This window comes from Battus philenor, unplaced genomic scaffold, assembly GCF_028537555.1.
Source record: "Battus philenor isolate CCGP_79_NKW_IND1 unplaced genomic scaffold, ilBatPhil1.0.hap1 SCAF_9, whole genome shotgun sequence".
NCBI classification, from domain to species: Eukaryota; Metazoa; Arthropoda; class Insecta; order Lepidoptera; family Papilionidae; genus Battus; species Battus philenor.
The window spans coordinates 10,740,423-10,754,922 of NW_027181759.1; the positions used below are offsets into that span (position 1 = coordinate 10,740,423).

The 14,500-nt window shown below is 28.7% G+C and overlaps 1 protein-coding gene across 2 annotated transcripts in view; it reads right to left on the reverse strand.

Annotated features, from left to right (window-relative positions):
* The window catches only part of LOC137932176 (UNC93-like protein MFSD11), a 33,618-nt gene extending 19,752 nt beyond the window's left edge, over positions 1-13,866 (reverse strand). For both annotated transcript variants that reach the window (XM_068775768.1, XM_068775767.1), the window contains exons 1-2: positions 13,520-13,866; positions 4,384-4,553 (exon numbers count right to left, since the gene is read on the reverse strand). In XM_068775768.1, the coding sequence (XP_068631869.1) occupies positions 4,384-4,553; positions 13,520-13,606 (257 nt within the window). In that variant the 5' untranslated portion in view covers positions 13,607-13,866. The remainder of the gene's footprint in view (positions 1-4,383; positions 4,554-13,519) is intronic.
* Positions 13,867-14,500: the final 634 nt, after the last annotated feature.

The window sequence follows — 14,500 nt, forward strand, 5'->3', positions numbered from 1 at the left end:
TATTTAATATGACATGATCCTTTATCTTTATTCAAATAAAATGTTTTAAAAATTATTGATGACGCTTTACATTATATTAATAAACAAATAAGTAATTATAGATTAATAATTACCTGCTTACGTTTTAAATTATATTAACGTATGTGGATACAGTACCCGGCGATAAAAATTGCACATCGACCTTTGGAAAGAGACAATCGGCTAATTTCGGCTTCGTAGAGCTTTATCTCTGTCCCACATTACCAACATACCTACCTACGTACATAGATTAATTGTAGACATGATTTAAATTTTCCAAAAAATTGTATTAGCTTAGCATGTCTTTAAAGTTGCATTTAATCCGGTATTTTAATTGCTTTATATTTGTATATAATACAGTTGTCAATCCGTTATAAATAAAATGAAAATGAAACATTTAAGTAAAATAACAACTAGTCAGTCTAGACGAACAGATATGGCCATAAGGTTAAGCTCTTTATGAAGACGATATGATTTATGTTTAAAATAGCGCCCGACGTCGAAGAGTAATAGCATGTTGACTGACGCAATAGGGCACAGAGCCGCGTTGGAACGTTGAACATTTATGTTGGCATCGAAGTCGCGTCACACACAAACATTATGAGCAACAATGGATAGACGTACGAATAAAATTCACATCTTCGCTGTTTTTAATAATTTTACTCTGTTATAGCTATGTTTTAGCCTTTTTTAAATTCATTGGTTGTTAAGTGGCAGACTCAGGAGACGTTTAGCTATGACCTCTTTGCGTAATAAGCTCGAGGATTTTCTTCGTACCCTCGGCTCAGGAATGTTACGTAGTTTATTTCTTTGGATGTGGTGGCTTAAACGCTCAATGAAATTGAAAGTTAGGTGCAAGGAACCCGACTTTTATTTGTTAGATGCGTTTACTTGGGGGTGCTTGTTAAGATATGTGAAGTTGCTAATATAGTATCTGTATTATAGTGCTATCGAAATAGCTAAACCGTGTCGTGGCCGCACGTTAATGGTAAAAAAAGTAGCACTGCATTCTGCTTACAAAAGATGAAGGAAAACATTGTCAGTATGTCGACATTGAAACTAAAAACACCGAAAGTATAGCTGTGCAGCCCATATTAAACTGATGAGAGACTTGTGTCGCAATAGTTACAAGATCAACAATAAATGATATACAACAGGGGTGGCCAACCTGCGGCTCGCGAGCCATACCAGTCTCTCGATATAATACCCGAGTTCCCTTTTTATTATTGTGTAATTATATTTTTAAAGATTATTACCCTAAAATTTAAACACTGATCATTATTAACAAATCCACATTTGTAAGAATTACTAAGAAATTCTATCCACCTTATTCACCAAATTTAAAAGAATTATCAAGAGAAGTAAAACTTTAATTATTTATAAACTTTTATTTAATTTGTTCTCAATGTACATTTTTCTTTACTTTGTTGTCGATGTAATTTCTGGATTTTCATACGTTTCGGCTTCTTTTAAATACCTATTCAATCACGGCTTGCTAAAGATTACAAATTTTGAAAACTGGCTCGAACTCTCTAGGAGTTTGGCCATCCCTGAGGTTTATTGATTATATGTATGTTTTAAATATATTTCATGCATTTGCCGTCAATTATTGTACGGTGCACCTTATCCAAAAATCATTTGTTTTCGAAAATAATAAATAAAGCAATTTTCTAAGATTAAATGTTTTCAAAATTCAGTTTACATGCTTCGGATATAAATTACAATTAATTATTGTTTACTATCTGTCCCTGCTGACTTGGAACTGATAGAAATTATTGGCGGGTCGCATTCCATTAGAAAACATAAATTGATATAAGGTATTTCAGACTTAGATATTATGAATAGGTGTAAAAGCTTTAAAGCTTTTTGTTCACAAAGGAGCTATACACAGCTTTTACACCCATAACCAATCAACCTGTATGAATTTATTACGATATGTCTATAAATATATAGTTAACATGCGTGTAAATTATCACATAAAAACTTCGCATGTGTTATGTTATAACCTAAATGCCTGCAAAGAACTAGTTACACACTGACGGAGAATTGCAAAAACGATGTCGCAACGTAAAACGAGGTACACTGTAACGATAGTTGCAAGCGGTTATATTCAGTTCTCTATTGAGGAAATGTAGTGAATGAAACAATGTTAGGCAAGAAAGGAAAATAAATAACTTCCTAGAAAAACATTATTATATTTATTTCCTTTATTAAGACCCTATTGTTTTCATTGCGTGCCAATTTCTATACAAGGTCTAATAAGATTAGTATGTCCTCTGTGGACAAAAATCTACATTTATATTGTAAAAGTTTTATTGTATTACAATAGTACGACCGTAGTTGTTCCATGGACACAGCATACATGTAGTAATATACATAGTTTATAATCATTATGAAGTTAAGTTACACCCTTTTAATTAATAATTAAATTTACACAAAATGTACGCCGGTCGAGCATCGAACCCACAAGCTAAGAATATTAAATCACAGTACTTAACCAATGGACTACAACTGCATCTGCTTATATTTGTAAAGTAAAAGTGAAAGAAAACCCTATAACTGACAACTGCACTGCTTATAGTCAATCTACTTTATAACAGATATAAGGAATCCGGACATACCTATTTAATAAAAAAGAAAGTTCAAGATTGACGAACACAGTAGTGTTGGCTGAGCGTAATCTGTTTTTATATATGTAAATCCCTATTTCCTTTAATCACGCAATAACTATAGAATTGTTTAAATGATTTCATTCATCTTTTTTTTTAATAATTTTTTTCTATACTTTTTAGGTTTTCACGGGAATCAATATTTGAAAAAAAAACTAGAATAATTTTTTTTACAAAATTTTATATTGAAATAGCGCAGTTGATGCGCTTCAGATTTATGTTGTTGTTTAACAATAATCGCACAATATCAAAATATATTTATTTATTTCATAATTAATCAATAAATAAGGTAATTTATAATTTCCATTGGAATGCGACCCTAACTTTTTGACTATGCAAAGTCAGATGGGATTATTCGTTAAAAGTATTAAGATAAAAACAATACAGTATTGTATTCCATTTTAATTGACTAAATAATGAAACATTTGTCGGCAATAACTACTAACCTATCGAGTGTTCCGTTTGTGTAATAGATAACGCTTAGAATAAAATAAAGATAATAAAAATACACGCACGATAGTTAATAATACTTTTAAATTGTTTCACGTCATCATCAAGCCAAGGTCTCGTGAGAAAAATAAATTATTGTTAAAACAGAATCATTTGTTTTCAATGTTGTTTTGTTGCGGTCTTTCTTCTTAGTCGTTTCCTCATAACTGAGGGTCGTGGCCAATCATGTCAAATATATTACCATTTTTCCCCAAGCTTTTCTGTTTGTGAAAAATTTTATGGAATCGTGCACGGTGGTGTTGCCAAACTTTTGTAACTACGTCATTCAATCAAGTAGGCGAACGTCCTATATCCCTTTTATCATCTACGTTTATTCATTTGTTTATTTAGGTACACCAGAAGTACACATAAGTTAAAAATACATTTAAGGTTACTATATAAATAATAGTTGTCATGTGTTTCTTTATATAAAAAAAAAACATTTAATACGACTTTTAACACACAGAGAGCTCTTATTTTATTTTCATTTAGGTTATATCTGTCTTAAAGGGTATAAATTATATATATATATATATATATATATATATATATGTAAGTAAGTATTATAGCATTTTATTCAACTCTACGTCTTTGTTTTAATTTTAAACGGAAAAGCTCAATAAAAATAGCTAAACCTCATAAGCTACTTGAAAATCATAACTATATCTTTATTAACTACATTTTCCAACATTTAAGTTTGTTTTTTTATTTAAATTAGTACAAAGCGCTTTCAAATTACTAAATTTCGTCGTTACAGGCCGTAGACACCCATTCCAAGTCAAGGGCCTCCATCAAAAACATCTATGGAGGATATATACTATAATCGCCACGCATGCTCCGCAAAGGACCCTGCCGTGGCAATGCACTAAGTGAATTATATAAGATTGTATCCCGAATCGAACCTCCGACTTACCATCGCATGTCCCAGTCCTCTATCGCGGGGCTTTCACTGCTTAACTAAATTTATTAACGTGAAATACGTAAAGACAATTGAACGTATCAAATAAAAATATAATTACAATTAATATCGTAAATTCGACACAGTTTTCCACGAAGCCATAAAGGTATTATTGTGATTACCTATTATATTTTGATACGTAGTTAAAATATATATTAAAGCACACAACACATAAATATTTAGCTTTTCGGAAATAAATTCAAAACTATACTTGGCTGTGCAGCAATATTATAAAAAAAAAATACTTACAAATATGTGACGGCACCAATTAACATGGCGCCTCTTGGACCGGTGATGGTAATCACGGAAGGCGCCAGCCAGTTACACACGGCAAGGGTGGCGTAGATGATGGCCAGTGATGTATACCCATCACCGGTGAATGACGAGTCATCTTGAGTTATACTGTCCAGTATGGTTTTCTGTAGACAAAGATTTTTAATTAAAAAAAAATCTCGAAGTGTTCCGTTTGACGTTAAAATTATAAATAATAGCTTGATATTTCGTTCCGGTCTCGATGTTTCCTTAATTCCCGAATATAATATACACCCATTCGATTCTGAATTCGTCAATACGAACAAAAGACCTTTGCGGGGTGATTAGTTATAAATATAAAAGCTTTAAAGGGGTGAATATATAGCCAAGTCAACATAAACGCTTCGACAGGCTAAAAACTTCTGGCAAAAGTCTGCAGGGACAGATAATAAATAATAATTAATTGTAATATGCAGTAATTCGAATTTTGAAAACGCTTTTTATTACTATTGATTTTAAGAACTACCATAATTAAATTTGACATCAAATGAGCAATACATCACGCCATTATAGCTATATAGCACGCCTATAAATCTAATAAATATGTGCTAAATGGATTATGAAACACGTATTTAAATTGATCAAGTTATTATGTCTTGAAAATACGCAGTTGCAATATTGCATAGATTTCTTAAAATTTTATATCATTTTATAAGAAAGGGACAATATTTTCTTTAATATTTAACCTCTTTAATACAGATTTAATCACAATCAATTTTTTTTTAATTTTATCGCCTAGATCGACAAAAGAATATGGCTGTTGCTGTATTAGTCACGTAAACAACAATTATCGATGTCAGACATTTCCGTTATTATAAAATTTTTATAATGCCTCTGTAATATAATAAATAAATAATTCAACACAGTAGTTATAAATGAATAGCAAATTTTATTTTAAATATTAAGTACATTTTGTAAGCAACGTATATTTTAAAAATTGATTAGTTGTAGGTGTCAAACCTTTAAAGACATGAATATATAGCTCACTTGCAGTCATTTAATCTATGAAATACCCTATCCAAAACTCAATGGTTTTAGTAATAATAAGTAACATAATGTTAATGTAATAATAAAAAAACGTTTTCTAAATTCGGAACTGAAAAGAGGTGCAAAAGTTTTCAATTTAAAACTCGCTGAAAAATGAGCTATACAAAACTTCAAAACCTGTACACCCAATTTATAACAAACACCCTGTGTATAAGTATAAAATTTATCAATAATAATCTTTTTAATTGCTTATGAAAACACTAATAGGTAAATATTTTATTATCTATATTTAATCAAATTTTCTAGGATTAATTTATAATTATTTGCATATCCTTAAATTGCGTGAATACATAATCAAGCGGTGTACCTTGTGAATATTCAGAACAAGGTACTCAAGTGCTTTAAGGTGTAGTAAGGAATATGTTATTTTAAGTGCGGTAAAATCCATAGCCTTGTTGCATCCGATAAGGTTCAACTTGTGTTATTATGTAATTGATGCCGTGAGCCCGTAGGATGTACCGCTATCCGTTTTTGGTGAACATAAAAAGCGCGCGAAAGCTTGCTGTCATCTGTCAAGGTGAATAACGAGCTTGTCGCAACCTTCCAACGCGGACGCAATGTTGCAACCAGGATTATGGTTTTATTGTTTTGTAATCACAACAAAACAGCAAGAAACTTTCATTACACAATAAATTTTACCATTTATGAAGTTTATATTGACAATTTAGGAGCTCGCCGATATTTCACACACGTTTAACCTTTTTTATTTATTGATACGAAAATATATTCCGTAACATAATGTATAAAGGAGACAAAAACAAGTTTATTTAACGTCATCCGACCACGAAAAGCTTTATAAAGGCTTTTAAAATCCTTACTGCACATTTAGTCCGGTCGTTTTGTAACGCAACGAGATAAGTCGCTCTAACATGTTTATATTGATTTCCACCTACAGGTTGTGTATTGCGCAAAGTTTCACATTTGGTATTATTTATATAAACTTGTAATGTTGCCATAGCTAGGACATGAACCTTTTAAGAGACTACTAGGCGTTAAACTCAGCGTAGGCCTAGTAGTATAAAATTGCCACACCTTAATAACAAGTTTACTTGCAAATCAATTTGCGATAATATCCCGTCCAATTAAGTAGCACCTTGTTGACTAAATGTACTTCTGAATATAATCGGGTTTTAATGGTACTTATAATCGATCTAATGTTAAAGTAAATGACCCGATATCAAACAGAAGTGTTCTTATGATGTAAGGACAATCATCTTTAGGCATAACAAGAGAGTAATGCACTCGTTGCAATGATAAGCGGTAAATAGTCGAATAGTAATTTTAGAGCATATACATTGTCTAACATACGATAACATATATGACACGTTCATTGCCTTCAACAGAAATATTTCAAATCAAAGGACAAAAGGATTTGATAACTGTAAATTAGCAAAATTACTAATAAATGATAAACTGATATCATCTTGGCTTGTCGTGTTATTGAAAAAGACCCTTGAATAGTTAATATCTTCTCCAATAAATCTGCATTGACCTAAATTTTCTAAAAATCCTTGAGTTTATCGACAACAGACCAACAATTGATAAAAGTTAAGTATTTCAATGTGATATTATAAACAGCTTAAATACTTAGATTTGATATACTATTTTAAAGTTTAATTATCATATTTACATAGACATAGGTACTACGCTTTGTATTTGACAACAAAAAAGAAAGAGCCCAGTAAATTACTCTGTGTATAAGTTCACTCCGTTCATTCAAAAACACACACACATATATATGTTTGGGAGTATTTAGTTTTATCATAAAACTTTTAAAAAAATCTAATCTCGCCAGGTAAATTTTGACTGATTGACAGTTAGACAGACAAGATTAAATAAAATTTTATATATAAAAATGTACATACTATATTAAGTAATAATAACATAAAATTTAACAATCACATTTAAAAATGACATTATCTTGTGGACTTTTAATAACGATTTATTTTATATAACATTTTATAACTGCAATTAAATATCTTATTTATTTAATTTTCAGATAATATTGCTTGCGTTAGTAATACTGTTCATAAAACAAATAGGATTATTTAATAAAGAAGATAATGTCATTAATAAATTACAAAACGATTGGGATTTATAGTACTCATTTACAATAAAAAAAACGTGATCAAAAACTTTCATATTTTTCTGAACCTTCTTAAGATCTCTTTTGGGATCATAAAAATATCGTTAATGCGCATGACAAAGGCTTTTACAACATTAAAGTTCCAAGGAAAGACATTGGCGCCGAGCTTGATTTCAAGTGACATTTACTGTACGATTTCAAGACATCAAGTAAGGTTCACTAAAAACAACTATGCCTTATAGATATAAGCAATATTTTTACGTAAATTGGACAATGATGATTTTAGTACATCATCATATACCTATGTATTATACATACCCATATAAAATTATTCAAAGGCAAAATTTAGCTCAGCAAGACAACATTATCTGCACAGACATTTAACTAGTATCATATTTAGAAGAATAAAATTGAAGTATACCAATACCTCGCTTTGCGTCGTTTCGTTTTGCGTTTTTTTCGAAGTTGCGTCGCTGCTTAATTAGTACTAATTTTCACAGTGCGTCATTAGATTTTTGAGGTTGCGTTGTTTTGGATTCGAGTCTTTAATCATTTTTTTTTAATTTTCTTTTCTCCCCAAAAGATGGCAACACTTTTGTTTGTAATTGCGCCATGCCTTCAAAACTTGGGGATTCTCTTTCTAACTAAAAATCAACGCAATTTTAATACAGTTGTCGTTTTTTCAATTTATTTATTGGCAGAGTTATATTATTTTTGTTTTTTAAATGTTTACTTTGTTCAATTTTCTTTTTAAAAAGTTGTATTTTCGTAACCCTGGAACCTAACTTCGATCTGTACAGCGTTTCAAATTGCGTCATGTTTTTTTGGAACGTAACCACGACGCAAAGTGAGGTATTTTTGTATATTCATATAACATATATAAATAGCATATACATAAGAAAGTTGAAAAGCTATTATTTGTATTATATCAGTCTTTCAAACGTTTGTTTGATATCAATGTTTGTTTTCTTTTAGTGTATGATATTCCCTTAATGTTAACGAAACAGAAAATAATTCTCGTAAATTAAAAAGCTTTCATAATCATTCTTCAGTTAATGTATTTTAAAAATAAATCTATTTCTCTCAAAAATCGTTGATAAAATGTGACCGAGCAACAATTTTAGATTACGTCGTTTCTACTGATAAGTTCATGGTTATTTCATTTACATAATATTCAAAATACAAAAAAATAATACTAAAAACAAAGATGTTCAGTTTGTATGTACATATGTTAATAATATAATGTTAAAAAACAACGAATTTGAAAGACAATTAAGTTATTTTTTTTAATAAACTAATAATAGAAATGTGTTTTATGTAACACATTTTTGCAAATATGAAAAATATATGCTTTTTATAATATAGATAATTAAAAAAAAAATTGTCGCTTAAAAATACTTTTAACATACAAAGAGATGATATTGTAAAATGACTCCATTAATTTATATTTTGTCAAAAGCGCTTTTAGGTAAAAGCTATGTTCTTGCTATTGTTATATTATTTTTCATACAAACTGCTAATTTAAAAAATACGAATGTTATGTCTGGTTGTCTTTCTAAGCTTCTTCCAAAGTTCGACGCTCATAAAATGTCGTATATTCATTTGCAACATTATTTTATTTCTTTTACGAAATAAAAATTTATTCACTCATATTTTACGTCTGTAAAGACTCTCATATTAATACTATTATAAGTGAAAAGTGTTTTTCGGAAGTACGGAACTGTATTTAATTAAATAAATGCCCTTGATTTTGATTTATTATTGTTATTTCACGTTTTATAAGAAACTTACACGCTCAGACTATTTTTACACAAAGTGTTTTTAAGTTTAAGTAAGTGTAAGTTAAAAGTTACTAAGTGTATTTAAGTAAGTGTAAGTTTTCGTAGAAAGGAAACAGTACATATGAAAACGAGGTACACGATAAAAACTACGTAAAATGGAACACTGTGTTCGGAATGTATGTAATCAATTCAGTTAACAGTAACAATCACGCTTAACGGCCTCAAATGTATTCACATAATGTTTATTGAATGTTCTGATTCTTTTTTTCTATGTTTTTTGTTTTTTTTTTTTAAATGAAAATTTTCCAGAAGTCAAAATTCTAAGACCGAATGAGATATTAGTTTATGTTTCGAACAACTAGTTATCGAGTCTCGTAAAATTATAGTTTTAGTAAATGTATTGAAGTGAATATTGTATTAAAACGAATTTCAACAATGTATGTGAAATTTGGAAAGAAAATATATATTCATTTGTATATTTATTAATACAACAGATAAATTATATAGCATAGTAGATAGTCAGTGATGAAAAATTTTAAATATCTAAAATTTCACCAAGCCCCTCAAACTTCCACAATTAGTTTAAAATGATCTATGATTTGATTTACTTAAAACAAAATATGATAAATATCTGGGATCACTTATAAAGGTATTTATTGAATTAAGTGAATCCCAAACAAATCATGTGGTAACATAAGACCTTTGATTAAAGTACCATTATGTATAAATGATAAAAAACAGGTAATTCTTATTTATCATTTGTAATTACAAGCATTACATCATTACAATTATCACGACCACTTCAGAATTATATTGATTTTTTTCGATTTTGAGTTTAAATAAGAATATAATACCAAAGGGAATATAAAAAATATATAAAGAAAACCTCAACTTTTTTATTGATCGTAATTCATAAAAACTTTATGTTAAAAACAGAATAAAACGAAAACCGCATGTCTTGGGGAAAGGAAACCTGAAAATCCAGGTATTACATGCGTATGTCTTTTAACACCGTAGCTTTCGAATTTTAAGGCGCAACTAAAATTTATAAGGCAATCATTTTATAAATTTTAGAGGCATATATATGTGGGATGCTCAATGGAAAAACACTCGAATTTTACTTCTGAAAATTTAATAACTGCTTAACAAATTCTTCTCCTAATAACAATAATTACCGTCATCTGTCAAAACTTACCACACGTCATTAGATTTTTTTAATGTTGCTGGTAAAAAATAAACTTCATGTTAATCTATCCAGTCTATAACACATATTTAAGATTTATATGCGATTTATTGAAAAAAAAAAACATTACTATGTTACCGTTAAATACCAAAACATGTCAAAAATGTATTCCATTTTCCCATAAAAATGCACAGAACACAGATTAAATATTTTTACTACCAAGGAGTATTCAACTACAAGAACGTTTTAAATTGTAATTACTTATACATTTGATTTATGTTACAATTTCACTGTTTTTTACGGAGACATGTCTAATATGCAATACAGTGCTCATTAACAGATTCCGAATTTTAGGCAGCAAGTCATCTATTTTCTTTTAAGATAGCGACGCTCTTATCATTTTAACACCAGTTCCCGCTCTTTCTGCGTACAAGCAAATATAATTTTGAAAGCATTAATATTTCTAATGCTTTAAAAAGTGTATCCGTTTGTCTTGAGAATACAAATATTCCTTTTTGTGTTAAAATTAATTAATATGAAGAGACTTTAAATATATTTAACATGTTAAGGCTATAAATGTATTAAAAATACATTTATAGTCAGTAATGTAATACGCTGAATTCGAAGAAAACAAGAAAAACTATTATTATAATTAATAAATTAATATGAACATCTTAAGGAGAATTAACGTATTTTCATATGGGATTAAATTATTGTATTGCACATTGAATTGACGTAAAATGTTAAATATTCCAACATTAAGGCTCCTAGAAGAAATTTTGTAATGAAATAAATAAAGTATTTACATTTTATTTTTCGTAATATTTTTTTCATTTATTGATTTATGTATGATAAGAAAATTATATCGAGGCAATGCGTATGTTGATAATTAATCTATTGTCTGATTTGTTAATAATTAGTTAATAATCTTCTTAAATACCTAGTGTTCGTAATGCACATAAATAACGTTACGTTTTTTATGTCTCGTCGCGCTTTCCAATTTACATTATTGGCGTAACGAAATTGTTAAGGCAACTTTAAAAATATGCTCATATCAGTTCTTATTATAAATTACACTAACTACTTATAGACTATATGAATCTATAACAAATTTTGTTTTTCCAACATAGTACTGGTTAACTTGTAAAAAATGCCTTCATCATTAAGTTCACCATTATACTTTTATACATTAATTGTTCCAATAAGTGCTGCTTATATAGTACTTCGGAGTCTACGGAGTTAGCACCCATCTCTTATCACCGAGGTGCTTCCAAATATCCCGCGACATCCAAGGTCTCCTGGGATTTCTCATTGAGTTGGGTTGGCTTAAAGTAAAGCTAACTGCGACGCAAAACGAGTGCAATGCCGCTCGGTTGCGAAAACCAGCACCAAACGCAACAGCACGCAAAAAAGACAGGTGTTTAAAAAATTAAATAAGCAGCGGTCACGAAAATATCACATTTTAGGGACACAAGCCCATAAGAGAAAGCAAATATGTATTTTAAAAATATTGCAATTAATTAACTACCTGAAAATTCGAAAGATTTCAGTTTTGAAAGTAAACCAGACATACTCTGGTTTATCTTCAAAATGTGTAAATCTATAAAAAAAGTAATAACTAATTGATAGTTTTTCTACTTTAAGAAAAGAAATGACCACAGGTTTGGGTTCATGTTTCTTTAAACACATTAATATAAAATAAACTACATACATATTTAAGTAAATTTAAATACCAGTCTATGGATTAATAACAGGTAAACATTATTATTATCTGTTTGTACAAAAGACATGATAAAAAAGTAAAAGTATGCTGAGCTAAACAGAATAAGAAAAAGTAAATATCACATCTAAATAAAATTATTGTTGCATGTTATACCCACAAACAAGTGACAAAAGGTACCATTACACAACCTGTTGCCAGAGAGCTGTAAATGTTGGACATTGCTCCCAAATTCTTATTTACAGTTACATAAGTGACTAACAGTTACTGTTATGACTTTTATTGTTATATCTGTGATGTGTCCAAAACTTATTTAATTGTCTCCATGACATAAAAGATTTATGAAGAACTGCGACAGTCATAAAAAAATATATTTATTTTGCTATTATAAATAATATCATAATAATTCAAAGGTTAAATACCAGGATATGATTAGACAATAATAAGATACATTAATTAAAAACATATTTAATTTGATACATCAATTTTGATATAAAAGAGGATTTATTTTCAGAGAAAGGAGTTTTTATAAAGTATCAATATATTTTACAGGTTTATTACTCAAATTAATAAAAAAATGCTTGAGTAACTTAAAGTTTTTTTTTTCATAAATGTAACTGGCAGAAACTTTCTACAATGATAAAAACTAGAAATTTATTTTCAAAAATTAATATATATATAATTATTAAAAAAGATTTCCTCAAAATCATTGCTCTAAAACATGAAAAGTTAAAGTTTACATGACATACACATACATATATGCTATACAACTATACAAAAATACATAATTAAATGTGGATAAATATTATACATATTAGAGACATATTTTTACAAATATTAGTTTCAAAACTAGTCTTCAACATTTATTTCATAACTACTTATTATTTTTAATTAAATTAAAATTGCATTCATACATCATCTACAACTAATATATTTTTGTATAAATAAAACTTTTAATAAATGGACATTTCAACAATAATACAAAAATCATTAATAAAGAACACCTACAAAAGTAAAGAAAAAACAATAATTTTGTGAAGGCTTTGTTGTGAAAGTGCAATATGTGTTTCATGTAACATGTTTATATTATTTGCTTAGCTAATTACGTTTAATTTTAAAAATATGCAGTTAATTATTTCATGGTTTAAAAGCTACAAATAGATAAATCACATCCATTAAAAAGTAAACGACGAGTGTAAAATTTAATTTTGATTCTAGCAAATGTGTAAAATAAACATTATTTACACTAAACTCACCTCTATATTTCCCATAGTCTGGAATGCAGTAAAAACGAACATGAATCCGAAACCAAGCAAAATAACGTTAAAAAATCTTCGCTCCATTTTTAAAATATTTTTAATATCTTTATTTAAGAACACAGATTTTAAAAAACTAAAAATATATGACGCGACACATTTAAGAAAGTAAAACTTCGGAGACTACAACCGATTGTTGTCTTGCAGTCGCAACTGGCATTAGCAGAGTTGTTAAATAATATATTCAATTTCCATTCTCCAAGTGTTGAATCTCCCTCCACAATTGAGCGCCAATGAAAATTTCTACTACATTCGCAGGTTTTGGTTCTTATGCGTACGTGCTTTAACGCGTTAACTATGGATACTGACAAACGTCACTACTTTAAACGTAAATAAATAGAAAATTATCATATTTGACATAACCTTTAATCCAAATGTCACTTTGACAGTCCCTTAATCCTATATTTGAAGAAATGAATCTAATAAAGCAAATACGAAATGTAATACTAATTTTTATAATAATGTGTATGAACTGTTATCAATTATTAAAATAATAAGTATAGACTGTAATTATGACACGTCTAAAATATTTTATGTTATTACTTAGATTGTAATCTAAGTAAGCAGTTTTATCAATATAAATCACTATTGTTAATGAAATAAAGAACGCTGATGTATTCACCTATTATTCTAAAAAGTAAATAATGTTGTATTATTAATAACAATAACATTCTGTGTTAGTACGGCAATCTTTGTTAGGGGACGTTATTTTTAATGAATTTTCAGTGTTCGAATAACATTTAAACAATCAGTAGCACCACGGGGAACTCCTATACCTCGAAGGACTTGCTTAGCATTTTATATAAAATTAATAAGGAGTTTCAATTTAAAAATCACGTAACAATGAAACGTGTTAAAACGAGCTAATGAAAGACTGTTTTTCTATAATTATATATATTTAAAATAAAGATGTGTCACTTA